The sequence below is a fragment of the Leucopleurus acutus genome (assembly GCF_964270905.1).
Source record: "Leucopleurus acutus genome assembly, chromosome: 3".
Lineage (NCBI taxonomy): Eukaryota > Metazoa > Chordata > Mammalia > Artiodactyla > Delphinidae > Leucopleurus > Leucopleurus acutus.
In genome coordinates, this window is record NC_139145.1 from 57,561,092 (window position 1) to 57,579,939 (window position 18,848).

An 18,848-nucleotide genomic window follows, 5' to 3' on the forward strand; every position below is an offset into this window, starting at 1 on the left:
TGCAGACCCAAGAAACCTGAATCCTAACCCAGAAAGCAGAAAATCAACCTGTCTTGCACTATACCCTCTAAAGGCTCAAGAATCAGTGGTCGCAGGTACCAGCGGAAATAACAGTGAAAATGAGATTTAAAAGCAGAAAGGGAAGTTGGAGATCCAGTTATTCATTCATTCATTTATTTATGGCTGAGCTGGGTCTCTGTTGCTGCGCGCGAGCTTTCTCTAGTTGCAGCGAGCGGGGGCTACTCTTGGTTGCAGGGTGTGGGCTTCTCATTGAGGTGGCTTCTCTTGTTGCGGAGCACAGGCTCTAGGTGCGTAGGCTTCAGTAGCTGTGGCATGTGGGCTCAGTAGTTGTGGCTCACGGGCTCGAGCACAGGCTCAGTAGTTGTGGCGCACGGGCTTAGGTGCCCCGCGGCATGTGGGATCTTCCTGGACCAGGGCTTGAACCAGTGTCCCCTGCATTGGCAGGCGGATTCTTAACCACTGCGCCACCAGGGAAGCCCGGAGACCCAGTTAAACAAACACAGCTCCGGGAATCCCCATTAGAAGACTCTCTCTGGAGAGACTGAGGTGGAGAGGTCTGGACTGGAGACACCAGAGCTTAGGAGAAAGAACAACATATCAGAAAAGAGTGATTAAGTGAGAGGTTTATGTACTAAACCTTGAGATATCCGAGTCTTCCTCTGCCAATCAGCTCCCAGAACAGTAACAGTCAGGCCTATTCTCTGGGGAAACTGACCAGCCCAAGAAGAAAGATTTAAAAACACTGTCACGCAAAGAAACAGCCTAGTTAGATTAGAAGGCAAGAAGCCCCCGCAAGAAGTTCCATCAAGCGTACTGAGCTTCCAAACGGCTTTACTGATTGTGCACTCTTAACCAAGCAAAGACCACCACATACTTCCAACTAAAAGGTCATAAAAGACCAAAGCAAAGAGAATAAATGCAACACGGAGGAAAGAACTATGCAGGAAGGTGTAAACTTTAAAAAGAAAGAAAAAAACTTTCTGTAATCTCAGAGAAATAAGAGAAAAAAAATTAAAACCATAAAACGAGGACAGTGTGCTACTAAAATAGGGGGTAGGGCCAATTAAAGAGTTTTTGAAAATTAAAAATAACAGATTATTAAAATTTTATCGAAGAGTTAGAATATAAAATTGAGAATCTCTCATAGAAAGTAGGGAAAAACAGGTGAAAATATGAGAAGAGGTTAAAAAAAATTTTAAGGGACTTCCCTGGTGGTGTAATGGTTAAGACTCCATACTCCCAATGTATGGAGCCTGGGTTCGATCCCTGGTGGGGGAACTAGATCCCACGTGCTACAATTCAGACACAGCGCAGCCAAATAAATAAAATTTTAAAAATTAAATAAATAAACAATTTTAAAGAATCAGTACAAAAGGTCCAAGATCCAAGGAGAGAAGGAAAAAAAAATTAAAGCAGAGAAAAAAAAAATCAAACACTTTTAAAAATTTCCCAGAACTAACGGACATGAGCTTCTAGACCAAAAGGACCCACTGAGTGCCTAGCACAACAGATGTAAACAGATCTACACCAAGGTACAACATAGTGAAATTTAACAACACTGGGGACATAAAGAAGCTCCTAAAGGCTTCCAGAGAAACAGAGAAAGTAGGCCACATTTAAAGAATCAGACATCACAATTGGCTTTGGTCTTCCTAATAGCGGAACCTAGAAGGCAATGCAACAAATGGCTTTCAGAATTTTAAAGGAAAATGTTTCCAACCCAGAAGTCGAAGTAAGGGTGAAGATTAAAAAAAAACAAAACTTTAACCCCCATGCATTCTTCCTCAGAAAGATACTGGAGTGTATGTTCCATGGATATGAGACAATAAACCAAGAAAAAAAAAAGATGTGAATCAAGGGAAAGGGCTTCAATTTAAAACGTTGGAAAAGGAAATCCCTAGGATAACAACTAAACAACAGACCTTGAGAACAGCCTTCTAGAACAAGTCAAAAAACCAGGAAAGAGCCACACACACCACCCCAACAATGAAATCAATAAAGTAACTGATGTGTTTGAAAATATCAAAAAACTATTAAGAGGGGCTTCCCTGGTGGCACAGTGGTTAAGAATCCACCTGCCAATGCAGGGGACACGGGTTCGAGCCCTGGTCGGGGAAGATCCCACATGCCACGGAGCAACTAAGCCCGTGCACCACAACTACTGAGCCTGAGCTCTAGAGTCTGCGAGCCACAGCTACTGAGCCCACGAGCCACAACTACTGAGCCCACGCCCCTAGAGCCCGTGCTCTGCAACGAGAAGCCACCGCAATGAGAAGCCTACGCACCACAAAAAGAGTAGACCCCGCTCACTGCAACTAGAGAAAGCCTGCGCACAGCAACGAAGACCCAGCACATCCAATAAATAAATCTAAAAAAAAAAACAAACCCCAAAAACCATTAAGATTATTAAGTGAGAGTCTGAGGGTGAATTCATGTTATAAGCAATTTATGATATATACGTAGAAAATTAGACAAACAAAAAAAATGTTAACTAGGGAAAATAAGGTACTGTCAGGCAAGGAAAAGTAACCACAGCATACAACATATTACTGAATACTGATCTAACTACACTGTGGATATAACTATACTAGAAAAATGGAGAGACAGGAAATGGGAGTACATGCAGTTGTGGGAGGTTAGTAAAAGAGAGCTAAACCCTTAAAGCTCCTAGTGGTAAGTCAATTAAAAAAATTTTTTAAATCCTGAAAACTGAAAAATCAAGAAGTAACAGCCTATAAATGTTTTTTACCTTCACAGATAACAGCGAAACAGCAAAAGAAAGAGCTAAGAAGCAGGCAAGTAAGCAGGAGACTGCTGTTTTGGGTAATAAGCCTGTAAGATCGATCTGACTCTAACCTATATGTAAGTATAACTATCTGTAAGATATGAAAAATAAATTTAAAAAGATTAAAATATGATTACAAAATGTGTCATGAAAGAGTAATCTCGTATTCATGGGAAACTAACCTAAATGGGGGAGAGGGGAGGTACTCAAACTCCCCTTAGGACAAACTACCTGAACTGAGAGGGGAGCTGGGAAGAAGGGAGCATTCCAGGTAGAGGAAGTAGAGCAACAGGAGAGCTCCTGGCCAGGGAAGGTGATGTATTCCACGAAGTGAAACAAGTTCCCCAGGGAAACAACAAATCATGAGAGTCCAACTCCACCCCTTCTCCCAAGTCCTGGTCTCCCCCATCTACCTCTTACCTATCCTCCAAGGCCAGGCTCAAGTTACATCTTCTCAGAAGCTTCCTAAGAAGTCTCTGGAAGTAGGTGATCTCTTCCATCTCAAGATAATGCCTTTTATCTACTATCTTATTTTCTGAATTAATATAATTAATATTGTATCAATACCATAATACATTCTCATGGATTGAAGTCACTCAACAGGTATTTAGTGAATACTTACTATATGCATCAAATTGTGCTGGGTACTAAAAGTAAGGGAAAGAAGAAAAGGAAGGCAAGATGCGAAGGAACGAGGATGAACAAAGCAGCACTCTACAGGCACTTAGTCAACTTTTAATTCCATAATATTTAAACACGCAAGCTGGCACTTCATAAATGCCTTATTACGCAGATTGCAGATGGCTCACGAGATGAAAAGTCTTGGATGAATGGAAGCTTGACACTTTAAAAACCAAGATACAAATTTGGGGGGATAAAAGTATACTCTATACATAAGACAAGCATAAGAGTAACATTTTCGTAATAATAAACAGCACACAGCGATTTTTAAAAATTCTTTTTTCTAAGATTCCTAGGCTCACAAGGAGAAAACCTGACAAAAATACAGAGAAGAAAATAAAACCCACCACAATCCCATCTTTCAGATATCCTTCCAGCCTTCTGGGGGAATACAAATCATCTTATAACCTTTTTCACTCACTACACGGTGGAATTTTCCTTCATTATTAAATATTCTTTTGTAATATCACTGTAGCATTTGAAAGTCAGTCTATATTTTTCTCATGGGAAAAAAAGTTCACTTCTTAGAAATAACTACAGCAGTAACTAGGTACAGCTAAATAATAGTTAAAGCAACCTGCTAAGAGAAATACAAAATCAGTGTTAAAAAGGTATACGCCAGAAATTGCTGAGATCCTTTCAAACACAATTACAGATTCTTACTTAAATATTTTCACTAAAATGTGAAGTCCTAAATATAAAATGGCATTTGGATTACCTTAAACCTAACTGATACATAGAAAATAAGATATTTTAACCTTCCAAATAATGGTGAAGCTAATAAGCCAATAATTACCTTTCATGCCCAGCATAATTTGCCTTTTCTCCTCCTCGACTCAGCTAGTCATTTTGGCCAGAGCTGAATGGTGACAAGACAGCTGTAAAGCTTATAACATCACATAACTGTGATCACCTCAATTAACTCTCACCTAAAATGAAATTGGACCAATGTGCTTGAGAGCATTAATGCTACCCACCCTCACATGCATGACTGAGTAGAACTGATTTTAAGTATGTACACTCTAAAATACTATTACATCTGAAAATGCAATTCTGCTTCACAAGGACAAGTGTTGAAAGGAATCTCCTATCAACAATCAATCATGTGTAAGATCCCCAAGGCTGCAGATAACCCTCAATTAATACTTCTTATGCTATTTCTATAATAACATGAGCAGATTTTCCAAACTTGTGAAAATGCAACTGCTAAAAGCAGTGAATAAGAATACTAGAAATCAAGAGCCAGTTTCTTTTAAAAAAGCTAAAAAAACTTTTAAAATTGGTATTTTCTTCCTTTTAAAAGATTATTGATTTTATTGTGAACCTAAAATTGCTCTTAAAAATAGTTTATTTGAAAAAATTTTAAATTATTGATTAACTTTTCTGAATTCTAAAAGCATCATTAACTTTTTATTTTTTAATTAATTTATTTATCTATTTTTGGCTGCGTTGGGTCTTCGTTGCTGCGCGTGGGCTTTCTCTAGTTGCAGCGAGCGGAGCTACTCTTCGTTGGCGGTGTGCGGGCTTCTCATAGTGGTGGCCTCTCTTTGTTGTGAAGCACGGGCTCTAGGTGAGCGGTCTTCGGTAGTTCTGGCACGAGGGCTCAGCAGTTGTGGCTCGCGGGCTCTAGAGTGCAGGCTGAGTAGTTGTGGCACACAGGCTTAGCTGCTCCGTGACATGTGGGGTCTTTCTGGACCAGGGCTTGAACTTGTGTCCCCTGAATTGGCAGGTGGATTCTTAACCACTGCACCACCAGGAAAGTCCCATATCATTAACTTTTTGTCATGATACACCATGTTTGTTTGAAGCTGACCAGAAGGGAAAGACCTACAAACAGAATGGTTTTTTTTTTTTTTTTTTTTTTTTTGTGGTATGCGGGCCTCTCACTGTCGTGGCCTCTCCCGTTGCAGAGCACAGGCTCCGGACGCGCAGGCTCAGCGGCCATGGCTCACGGGCCCAGCCGCTCCGCGGCATGTGGGATCCTCCCGGACCAGGGCACGAACCCGCGTCCCCTGCATCGGCAGGCGGACTCTCAACCACTGCGCCACCAGGGAAGCCCCAAACAGAATGTTTTAACTAGTGGGAAATAACAAAACAGTACTCTGTACTCACCAGTGACTCATTCTTTTAAAACATAATATTAAGGAGATTTTTCTATTTTTTAAACCATGCATAATTTTAAAAAAATCTACTGGGCATATATATTTACTGACATCATTTTCAAAAATAATTATTCATCATAAAAGAAATTTGCTAAATCATCAATAGAATGCTGTCTCTTTGGATCAAAGCCACCAACTTCTATAAATAAAAACAATCAATCATAAAGCTGGAAGGAGACAAAATGATCTAATCTAACTACTACTTCATTTTATGAAAGGAGAAAATAAAGCTAGAAAGAGACTGAAGTTCTAAGCTCTAGCCCACAGTCATATGACAACTACATACTTCATTGCAGAAGTCAGGCAATATATTACTGATTAGATGTTTTCATAAAGTCCTTTTTTGTTCTCCTGAATCAGTCTCTACTTAATGTCCAAATTGAGCCTTCCAGATACTGAAGTGTACATCACACCCTTCAAAAACTGCTTTTTAACACAAAGTTATATGAAAAGTTTGGACGTTATATCATAAAGCTCCTAAAATGAAAGCTTCAAGATACTAAGAACACTATATTCCTGACTACTCAGTCCACAAAATTTCACCTAAATTTAACAAGGACAAAACAAATTTTTTAAATTAATAACAAAGTAAACAGCAAAATAAGCACTGAGTTCCATAGAGAAAGGATTGGTGGTTAAAAGGACTTGAGTTTTACCTGTAGTGCTTTCAATTTTTATAGGATTGTAGTCATTGTTAATCAAATCTTAATGTTTACGATGAATCTGGGCAATACATACTATATGGGTATTATTTTATACTATTCCTGCAGTTTTTATTTACTTCCAAATAAAAAAAATTTTAAGGGATTTTTTAAAAAGAAGCAAAACATGATCATTAGTGGAAAACTTGCAAAATAAGAATGAGAAATCACTCATCATTTTTCTTTAAAAGTAGTTTGAAAAACAAAAAACAAAAAGGATGCTATACATTTGTCAAAACCTATATTTGTCTAAACCTACAGAACTTTATAGCACAAGGGGTGAACTTTAATGTATGTGAAATACGATAAAAAAATTTAATGTATGTGAAATAATGTATGAACTTTAATGTATGTGAAATTTAAAAAAAAATGTTAGGTGGCTGGTGGTTCCCAGGATGGTATGCAGAATGTGACAGAACAATCTAACTGTATTATAAATTTATGAAACCACCTCATTAAAGAGGGTGAGGAGAAAAGGTGCTGACATGAGTACCTAAGTAACTTTGGAAATGAGTAGTCTTTATAAGACTAAAGGCAAAAGAAACTGTACATATGCCCTGTCCTCTAGTTGATAAAACTTGTTTCCCACAGGGGTGTAAGTTAACAATTCTGACACTGCTACACATGTACACGTACACATGTACATTAGAACTGAAGTTAAATTAAGTAAATGGATGGCAGGTGGGAGGAGCCAGGTCTCTCATTGTTGGAGTAGAAGTTTAAAAATGAGAGGGGAGGAGGCTAGAGTGATCCATGTAGTAATGGATTAGAGTCAGTTTAATATAGATAGATGGTTACCTATGAAATGTTTATGGATATACACACACACATATATTTCTTTACTCTGTCAGCCTAGAAGGCCTAGAAGCAATGACACACCAGGAGCAATGAGCACAGATCTTGGTTTCTAACATCATTCTCCAATAAAAGGAACCAGGGTTCCTTGGAGAAATGGCTGATTCCAGGATGGCAGAGAAAATATACATGGTGAACCTGGTGCCAAAAAGTAAGGAAGTGCCTTAAAAAAACCACAAAGATGGAGCTCTGTCAAAGGGATACAAGTGCCAACTGAAAGAGATCCCAATGGCCAAAGCTGGAACAATTTGAGCAACAAAATAAAATAGTGTTGGCTTATAACCCAGAGTAAAATTAATGAGTTCATACTAGTATCACTGAATAAATAAATTAATGGAGAAGAAACAAATGTCCCACGCAGAAAAATTCCAAATAACTTATGTAGATACACTGCCCCCAATGAGGTGGTGGAACTTAGCTCCCCAAACCTTAAGTATAGGCTGTGCATAGTGACCACACTGACTTCCTTCCAAAGAGCACAGTACAAAAGGGGGGAAAGAGTCATTTTACGTAGAGAGATCTGACAAACACTACTTCAGCCAGAAGATCAAGGTCAACATCAACAGTGGTAAGTCATGGGGACAGTATGCATTCTTGATATGACATGATGTAAAATGGCACTTTACCTCTGTGGTCTTCCTCCCTCCAACCCACAACTCTAGTCTAATCATGAGAAAAGCAACCAACAAATCCCTGGACTTCCCTGATGGCGCAGTGGTTAAGAATCTGCCTGCCAATGCAGGGGACACAGGTTTGATCCCTGATCCGGGAAGATCCCACATGCTGTGGAGCAACTAAGCCTGTGTGCTACAACTACTGAGCCTGCGCTCTAGAGCCTGCGAGCCACAGCTACTGAGCCCGCATGCTGCAACTACTGAAGCCCACGCGCCTAGAGCTCGTGCTCCGCAACAAGAGAGGCCACCGCAATGAGAAGCCCGCGCAGTGCAACGAAGAGTAGCCCACACTCGCTGCAACTAGAGAAAGCCCGCGCACAGCAACAAAGACTCAAAAATAAAATAAAATTAATTAATTAATTAAAAGTAAATTTTAAAAAAATAATCCCAATTCAGGGACATCCTGCAAATAACTAATACTCAAAACTGTAAAGGTCATCAAAAACATGGAAAACTTGAGAAACTGTCACAGTCAAGAGGAGCCTACGGAGATACAATGACCAAATGTAATGTGGAACAGAAAAAACACACAGATAAAAACTGAAAATCTGAATAAAGTATGGACTTCAGTTAATAACAACATATCAATACTGGTTCATTAATTGTCACAAATGTACCACACTAATATAAGATGTTAAAGGGTTAACTGGGTCTGGGGTATACAGAAACTGCACTATCTCCAACGTTTCTGAAAATCTAAAAACGTTACAAAAAGTAAAGTTTATTTTTAAATATTTAACACTTTTAACATTTTTTTTTTAAAGGAAAGGAAGAAAGCCTGAAGAACGCACACCAAACTTGAGAAGCAGTTACACCTCTGGGGAGAGACTAGAAGGGAAGTCAAGTTTTCCTTTACAAGTTACTGTTTGACTCCAGTATATAAAGAATGTATCTGTGTACTATTTTATCACAAGAAATGTTTAACATTTAATGCCACATTTAAACACTGAATGACAAATAAAATGAAATTGTTATTAAACAGAAACCCTCCCTAAACCTTTGTATGTCTATTCATAAATATCCAATCTCCAGAAAGACCTCCAAATCACATTCAAGCCTCTGATTTACTACTAACTGATATTATTGCAATACACAAATTTAAAAGAGAAACTGTCAAAATTATACTAAATTGCTAGGGGAGAAGAAATATATAATACACGTGAAAGAAACTGCTTTAATCAGAAAATATTTCACTAGAAATGTTCTTAAATTGGATCAATATTTAGAGCTGGTATTTAGAACTTTTAATATAAATTGTAGTATTCAGAAAAAATGAGCCTAACTGTTACAGAAGGATGTGCAAAGTGATGTCTGATAACACTCACTTTATTACTACACTTGGTGAAAGCAACAACATACACTGTACTTCTATCTAGACAGCCACGAGAAGCAATTACAACTGGAATGTGTAAAATTCAACAGATTCAATACATGGTATTCACCAACTGCCTAGCATACTGGCAAAAATGACTTGAGAATAAAGATAAGATCACCAAGTTGATTCTCAGCAGTAATCTCTAATTAAAGTGTTAAAAGTTGCTTTAACTAAATGGGCATTATCCACTACTACAAGAATATGATTCCACTAAACGGCTGTACTTGTTCAAAGATAATGTAAGAATAAACGATTACGAAACCAAAGTAATTATTTTAAAGCCCTAAGAACAAGTAAATCAGAGAATGTCACTTGAATTTCTTCGTCTTCCTTTTTTTTTAATTAACAAAATACAAAATTACTCTCATGGTAGGATTTATTTTATAATCGAATTTAATGTAATGTAATATAATTGGTGTCCAGGATAAAGTAATTTGAAGTTATATGCAGGCAAGCCAGTGGGTGGCATCAGTTTAGATGATGCGAGGATTTCCTAGAGCACCTCATAGAGAGTAAGTCAAATACAATGGATAGCTGCAGATCTGCAGCTCCTGACACTCACAAATCCTGGTTCCACATTCATAACAAATTACAAAAGTGCTCTCATGACATATTTCCTCATGTGATAATGTCTGCTTAAAATATCACACCATTATCTTTTACACACAGAAATATTTATGGACAAAATGACATGATTTCTAGGATTTGCTCCAAAATAATGGTAGAGAGTGTAAATGAAAAAGATTAGCCATTTGTTTTGTTTGTTTTTTTATTTGGCTGTGTCGGTTCTTACTTGTGGCACGCGGGATCTTTGTTGTAGCATGCGAGATCTTTCGTTGAGGCGCGTGGGCTTCTCTCTAGTTGTGGTGTGCGGGCTTAGTTGCCCGCATGGGTTGTGGCATGTGGGACCTTAGTTCCCCAACCAGGGATCGAACCTGCATCGCCTGCATTGGAAGGTGGATTCTTTTTTTTTTTTTTTAACGTCTTTATTGCAGTATAATTTCTTTACAATGTTGTGTTAGTTTCTGATGTATAACAAAGTGAATCAGCTATATGCATACATATATCCCCATATCCCCTTCCTCTTGCGTCTCCCTCCCACCCTCCCTATCCCAGCCCTCTAGGTGGACACAAAGCACTGAGCTGATCTCCCTGTGCCATGCGGCTGCTTCCCACTAGCTATCTATTTTACATTTTGTAGTGTATATATGTCCATGCCACTCTCTCACTTAGTCCCAGCTTACCCTTCCCCCTCCCCATGTCTTCAAGTCCATTCTCTACGTCTGCATCTTTATTCCTGTCCTGCCCCTAGGTTCTTTAGAACCTTTTTTTTTTTTTAGATTCCATATATGTGTTAGCATGCGGTATTTGTTTTTCTCTTTCTGACTTACTTCACTCTGTATGACAGTCTCTAGGTCCATCCACCTCACTGCAAATAACTCAATTTCGTTTCTTTTTTTGGCTGAGTAATACTCCATTGTATATGTGGAAGGCAGACTCTTAACCACTGGACCACCAGGGAAGTCCCAAGGTTAGCCATTTGTTGATAATTGTTGAAGCTGAGTGATGGGTACATAGGATTTATTACGCTAAATTTTTGTATATGTTTGAAATTTTCATAGTAAAAAGTTGAAAATGTACATAAAGAAGATGTGAGATACACAAACACATACACCATTATCTTCTTAATATATACATACAATGGAATATTACTCAGCCACAAAAAAGAATGAAATACTGCCATCTGCAGCAAGTGTGTGGACCTAGAGAATATTATGCTTAGTGAAATAAGTCAGAGAAAGACAAATACTGTATGATATCACTTATATGTGGAACGTAAAAAATAATACGAATGAATGTATATGCAAAACAAACAGACTCACAGATATAGAAAACAAATTTGTGGTTACCAAAGGGGAGAGGGAAGGAGAGAGGGACAAACTAGAGGTATGAGATTAACAGATACAAGCTACTACATATAATATAGGTAGCAACAAGAATATTCACATAAAGGGAATTATACCCAGTGTCTTGTAATAACCTATAATGGAGTATAATCTGCGAAAATACTGAATCACTATGTTGTACACCTGAAACTAACACAATATTGTAAATCGACTATACTTCAATTAAAAAAAAGAAATTATGCCTACAACTCAACAACAAAAAGCAAACAATTCAAAAATTTGAATTTTTGAATTTGCCCAATTCAAAAATTGGCAAAGGACTTGAATACACATTTTTCCAACGATATTCAAATGGCCAACAAGCACATAAAAAGATGCTCAATATCACTAATCATTAGGGAAATGCAAACCAAAATCATTATGAGATGCCACTTCACACCCATTAAGATTGTTTTATCAAAAACAAAACAGAAAATAACAAGTGTTGATGAGGATGTGACAAAACTGGAATCCCTATGCACTGCTGGTTGGAATACAAAATAGTGCATTTCTATGGAAAACAGTATGGCAGTTCCTCAAAAAATTAAAAATAGCAATACCATATGAACAAACAATTCTACAAATTGTTGGTTCATATGGTAAAACCTACAAATTATACAAATTCAACAATATATCCAAAAGAATTGAAAGCTGGGACTCTTTTGATACTTGTTCACCCATATTCACAGCAGCATTATTCACAATGGCCAAAAAGTAGATAAACAAAATATAGTATACACATACAATGGAATATTATTTAGCCTTAAAATGGAAGAAAATTCTGACATATGCAACAACATGGATGAACCTGGAGGACATTATGCTGAGTGAAATAAGCCAGACAGAAGGAACAAATACTATATGATTCCACTTATATGAGGTACTTAGAGTAATCAAATTCATGGACAGAAAGCAGAATGTTGGCTGTCAGGGGCTTGGGAGGGGGAAATAGAGAGTTATTGTTTAAGGGGTATGGAGTTTGTGGAAATGGATGGTGATGAAGACTGCCCAACAATATGAATGTACTTAATACCACTGAACTGGGACTTCCCTAGTAGACAGTGGTTGGTTAAGAATCCGCCTGCCCATACAGGGAACACGGGTTCGATCCCTGGTCCAGAAAGATCTCACATGCCGCGGAGCAACTAAGCCGGTGAGCTACAACGACTGAGCCTGCACTCTAGAGCCCACGAGCCACAACTACTGCAGCCCGCCGCCTAGAGCCCGTGCTCTGCAATGAGAAGCCACCGCAATGAGAAGCCCGCGCACTGCCACGAACAGTAGTCCCCGCTCGCTGCAACTAAAGAAAGCCCGAGCACAGCAACGAAGAACCAGTGCAGCCAAAAAACAAAAAACAACTACTGAACTAACTGTACACTTAAAAACAGTGTACAGTTAAAATGGTAAAACTTCATATATATTTTACCACAACTAAAACATTCTTCTAAGAAATAATTCTACCCGTCTTCTCAGTATTTTTATAAGTTTTCTTTGATCATTGGCAATACAGGCCACAAATACGCCAAATAACCTCAAAATCTTGACATGACATCCTAAGGGGCATTCCATCATATAATTATAATGTCTTCTGAAACTAAAAAAAATAAAAATAAAAAAATAAAACCACATGGGCACCACTCACTCCTTCCTCTAGGATCATGACGTCATCTAACACTTGAACATGAAAAAGTTTGGCCTGCCGGAGATGAAATTCTTTCCCTCATCTATCAAAACCTTCCTTCACAATCCTGAAAGAACTTACCCAAAACTGCTTTACAATGTCACCAAACTACAATACAAACTTATTAGTGATGCCCACAAGCGAGCAACTTCTTTAGCAGACAGGGAGTCAGATCTAAAAGTAAACATTCTGCAGCCTTTTTTTTTTTTGGCTGCACTGGGTCTTCATTGCAGTGCACGGGCTTCTAGTTGTGGCGAGTGGGGGCTACCCTTCGTTGCGGTGCACGGGCTTCTCATTGTGGTGGCTTCTCTTGGGGAACACGGGCTCTAGGTGTGCGGGCTTCAGTAGTTGTGGCACGCGGGCTCAGTAGTTGTGGCTCGTGGGCTCTAGGGCACAGGCTCAGTAGTTGCGGCGCACGGGCTTAGCTGTTCCGCAGCATGTGGGATCTTCCCAGACCAGGGCTCGAACCCGTGTCTCCTGCACTGGCAGGTGGATTCTTAACCACTGCACCACCAGGGAAGCCCTCTGCAGTCTATTTTTAAGTCTATATGGCAGTGTCATCATTGCCTACTTTCAATGGATTTAAATCCAAATATCTCAGAACATATCAGGAAGTATTTGGCAAAATGCATGATATAGCCAAAGATCTATTACAGTGAGGCAAAGAAGGCTTGGAATGGATGAACAGGGTAAACATCCTCAGAGAGATGAAAACACAACAGGTTTCTCAACACTGGGCCTACCTAGAGCTTTCTGAAACAGTGCTTCAGAATGTTTGGACACACAATCTCAGTTTCAAAATGCAAAAAGGGAAAAATTAAGGGACAGGAAACCTATGAGCCCAGCCTATCTGTATAGTCTGTGGTAATGCTAAGTTGTGCACATATTGCTCTACCAATCAAAAGGCCATAAAGGCAAAACCACTGTTTGCATTTATGAATGAATCATACAGTTTTCCATTACACTTACTTCACTAGAGGACCAGCTCAATTTGACTAACCAGATCAAATAGAAGTCAGAACGGCCCTTTGTGACAACCAAAGAGTATCATGCTCCTATCAAGTTGCCTGGACAATTCAACATTCCATAATTCAAAAGCCTTTTAAATATGTATATTCTCTGACCAAGCATTTACACGGCTAGAAATTTATACTACGGAAATGGTTGAAGATGTATATAAAAGAAACTTCAGTGACAGAAAAAAAATTATAAACACCCTTAGAGACCAACAATAGCCAATTGATTAAATTATGGTTCAGCTATACAACTGCATGCTCTGCAGACATTAAAATATGAACCCATTATATAGCTATATTGTGTGCCTTTGTACATATATGTGCACAATACATACACGTGCAAATTTGTGAATGCACATGTATTTGAGAACATGTGGGTATGTAAACATACATGTGCACATATGCACAAAGTGTGTTCAAGTATAATCAGGGGCCCTTGGAACTGCACGTATGTACAAAGATGTGCCTGTATATGTATGTATGGGTACATAAAAGAATACATATGCACATGTATATATCTGCTAATGCATATGCTTATATTTGGGCCATAAGCCTGTGTTTTAAGTAGGTAAGCATGTATTTATCCTTGTAATCACTACTTAGAAGCTGTGACCTTGAGTAAGTTACTGAGCCTCTAGGGAGTCTTGACTTGTCATCTATACAATACCAAACCCTGCCTCGAAGGGGTTTTGTGAGGATTAAGTGAAATAATGGACATAAAGCACTTAGTACCATGACTGGCACATAATAAATGCTCAATCAATATTAACTTTCCTTATCTGTACATGTACACACTCATGTATACTTACACAGCTATGAGTCCACAAGAATACACAAAATATTAACTTTGGTTATCTATATGTGATAGGTTTTTGGTGTGGGGTTTTGGGTTTTTTTGGCTTTCATATTTTGCAATTTTTCTGGGAAGATTAGGTCTTTCTTTCATTCTTTTTTTTTTGAAGATTTCTTCAAAATAATAAGTTTTAAAAAAGTAAAAACGATGGCCTGTCCTTAACATACCTCTGTTCTGCATATTAAAAGCTATTAAACACTACGCTGAGAAATACGTAATTTTGTTACTCCACCAAATTTTTTGTATTCTAGCGTTATGTCAGCATTACCTAATAGCTCAAGAAGATGGCAGTACAAAGAAAAGCCACAGCTTTTTGCTTCTTTGCCTTATCCAAGGCAGGATGAAAAGAATGAATTAAATCACACGATGGGGTACATGTGATTTGTGAACACCTTGGTGACAGTTAAGTGATACCTGTCAATCATATTTTACTAAAGCAGGGAGGAACCCAGGGCCTTGCCCAAGGTCATACAAAAAAGCATGTACCCCAGGCTGTGAGAGATCTAAGGACTAGACTCCATTGCCACAATTTGGGCGTGCTTATGAAACCAAAAAGATAAATTCTTAAAATCGGTCATATCAGGAGTCGGACTGTAGGAGGGAGGAAATTACAACAGAGGGCTGACGACAGCAAAACAACCCAGTAACTGGCCCCACCAGGGTTAATCTACATGTTTTAATCATACTGGTTTTCCTCACTTCTAAAATATAAAACTGTAGATCATCTATGATAGGACATTTAATTTCATAAAAGCACGATTGCCATTTGTATGCAAATTATAGTGAAAGCATCTGAAACAAAATGTAAGCATTTACCTGCAGTTCCAATCAACATCAGTTACCAGCTGGCTCAGTTGCCACAATTACGGTGTCTTAGATTGAATACCTCTAAAAACCCTGCAAAATGTCTTCCCGAATTTCCGACGGAAACCCGGCTACAGACAGGCGAGTAAAACAAGCAGCTGTTTTCCCTAGGGCCTCAATTTATAAATCGTACCCGAGATAATAATCCAATCATCTCCTATACATTTTCTCCCCAGCTATGCTATTCAATCTCTTTAAACGTCATTTCCAATCTCTGAAAACACACACTCAGGCACACGCCCTGCAGCCTGCAACGTAGCTCGACATTATAGGGACATCGCCAGTTAATCGCCTTTTCCAAATCTACTGCGAACTGCAGACTTGTTCCTCGTCTCATTTTGACTTTTGTCTTAAAACGCAAGCGAGGGGGATGGGTTTCGACGAGCAGACTAGGCTCTGAAACCCTGAGTAATCGCATCTCGCTGCGGAGAGCTGTCGGCAGCAGCAGCAGCGATTTTAATCTTTCATCTCCACCCAGTTTCCTTTACCATCTCACGGTTTTTTTTTTTTTTCTTTCTTTCCAGTGACATCAAATTCAAGGTGGAAAAAAGGAAAACTGAATGCACCCTGGTCAACGCCTCCGGAGGGTCGCGGGTTCCGACCCGGGGACCCGCCCGCCGTGGGAAATGCGAGAAACACTGCGGGGCGGAGGTTTTTCCACCGCCCGAGTCCCGGCCCGGGTGGCGGAGGGACAGGCCCAGCTCGCGGCCGCCTCGAATTCGAGCCCGGGGCCCGCCCGGCCCGCCCAGGCCCAGCGCGGCCTGCCAAGCCGCGGCATCGAGTTGGCCACAGGCGGGGCCGGAGAGGAGGCCTGAAGCGGCCAGCGGGTAGGGCAGGGCCGGGGAGACACTGGGCGCTGCTTACCTGCTGGTACCGGCTGCCGCAGGCCGGCTCCACCGCCGCCAGCGCCGCCAACGCCAACGCCATGGCGCAGCCGGCAGCAGGGAAGGAGGGCGAGCGAGCGAGCTGAAGGTGCGCGGGCGCTGCGGCCTGGGGGCGCCGGGAGGCCGACGGAGACGCGCCTCGGGTGGGTCTGGGTGGCCACCGCCGCTGCCGGGCCCGCCGCTCTCCTCGGGCTGTAAACGCCGCGGCTACCGAGGTTCCGACGCGGCCCCTGGGGAGGAGGCGGGGACGACGACGACGACGCTGCGCCGCCGCCCCGCCCCCGACTCGCGCCGCCCGGCCCGCCCGGCCCGGCCTCGCCCCGCGGTGCCGCCGCCCCGGGTGGGCTCCGCCCCTCCTCCCGCACCCCGAGACTGAGGCTTCGGAGTCGGTTCCGCTTGAAACCCGGTTGCTCCCAGGTCACCGCAGAGAGGGCGACGCTGTAAATGGGCCCCTCGTTCCAAGCACCGAGCTTCCCCTGCGTGTCACTTCTAACCCTCATCACAAACCCCAGACACGGGGGCCGCAGCCCCGTTGCAGAGGTCGTTGGCGCCCAGGGAGGTTGAGACAGCCTCACGCAGCAGCCATCTGATCCCTAATATCTGGCTGCAGAATCTCGGTTCTTCTCCACTCCCTTCTTGTCTGCCATCCTCATATAGGCTAGGGGTCAGTGCGCTACAGGGCAGAGGCCAAATCCGGTTCAGTGACTGTGGAAAGCAACGTGAAAGTCAAATTTCTGTGTCCATAAATTGTTTTATTTGGAACACAACCGCTCCCATTTGTTTAGTATGGCCTGCAAATCCTAAATGAGTTGCTATCTGGCCATTTAGAGAAAAAATTTGCTGACCCTAAATCCCGGAGAACTCCTTGATCTCAAAGCCTGTTTCGGGTGGCTGATAATAATAGCATCCGTATTTTTCTGTAGTCCTTTTCGTGTTTTAACAGCCTCATCCGTGGATATAGACACGATATTTTCTGAACTAAAGCTCTCTGACATGAAAGGCAAAACTTCAAAGATGTAGCCATGCTAAGAGCTTTCCAGGTAACAGGAACATATATGCAAAGGGGGTGAGGGAAGTGAAAGCTTGCCTTGTGGAAGAATGGAAAGGAGGCAGCATAACTGCCATATAGGAGATACAAGTATTGATGTTCCACAGATGAGGGAGTAATGCCTGAAGACATTAAGTATTTTACCCAAGAACACAGTGCTGGTAAGGGTTAAAGCTGGACTGTAAACCCATCAAGTTGGCTTTCTAAACCATTATCATGCAACTAAATTAGAAACTTTATGAAGATGAAACTATTCGTCTTTTAAATATTTTGATATCTCCCAAAGCATCTAGCACAGTATAGCTATCTATACTAGAGCAGGCATTTGAGGTCTGCTGTTTTATCATACCTAGACATCTGGAATTGCTTCTACTCACATGTCCAACACTGAAAAACACTTGATCTCTGAAGCCTGTTGCCATTCCCACTTCTTCTTGATTGCCTTTCCAAGTTGGTAGTCCAGAATTGCCACTAATCTCATTATTGTTTTATCTTCTAATTTTCAAGTTATTTAACTACATATTTTAAACCTCAGCTGCACGTTTTGAACCAACCCTGAGGTCTCTGTATGTAGAAGCCAACTGTAATCAACAAAAATTCTAGGGGCTTCCCTGGTGGTGCAGTGGTTGAGAGTCCGCCTGCTGATGCAGGGGACGCGGGATCGTGTCCCGGTCCGGGAAGATCCCACATGCCGCGGAGCGGCTGGGCCCGTGAGCCATGGCTGCTGAGCCTGCACGTCCGGAGCCTGTGCTCCGCAACGGGAGAGGCCACAACAGTGAGAGGCCCGCGTACAGCAAAAAAAAAAAAAAAAAAAAAAAAAAAAATTCTATATATTTCTCTTCCTCACTTTGAGTTCTCTACCAGTATCCAAACTCCAACATGTCTGTCCCTATTTCCAAGCACTGGCCTCACATATGTCCACTGTGGGAGAGTGAACAAATCCAGCAACATGCCAGTCCGAGAGTTTCCAAGGGGTCTGCTCCTTAGTCTGTCCCACAATTGTTCTTTTTAATCCGGAAAAACAACCTTCAAATGTAACGATGTACACTGAGTCATTCCAAATATAATCTCCTACCTTGTGGTTTTATATAAGGGAAAAAAAGTCTAATTTGAAATTTTAAGAAATCTCATCCTTGGAAAGTAGAAATCCAGACTTCTTTGCTCAGTTTTTCTAAATTTATGGGTAAGAAGGAATAAAAAAAGATGTCTGTGCTGAAACATATGGCTATTGGAGCAACTGCTGCCACCTTCATGCGTGTCTGCAGCACTCTTGTGGCTTCTGTGGATAAGAAGTTGCTGTCC

At 40.8% G+C, this 18,848-nt stretch overlaps 1 protein-coding gene across 1 annotated transcript in view; it reads right to left on the reverse strand.

Annotated features, from left to right (window-relative positions):
* Nucleotides 1–16,716, reverse strand: part of NDFIP1 (Nedd4 family interacting protein 1) — a 50,968-nt gene extending 34,252 nt beyond the window's left edge. The window contains exon 1 of the mRNA XM_082835478.1: nucleotides 16,479–16,716. Within this exon, the coding sequence (XP_082691604.1) occupies nucleotides 16,479–16,541 (63 nt within the window). The 5' untranslated portion in view covers nucleotides 16,542–16,716. The remainder of the gene's footprint in view (nucleotides 1–16,478) is intronic.
* Nucleotides 16,717–18,848: the final 2,132 nt, after the last annotated feature.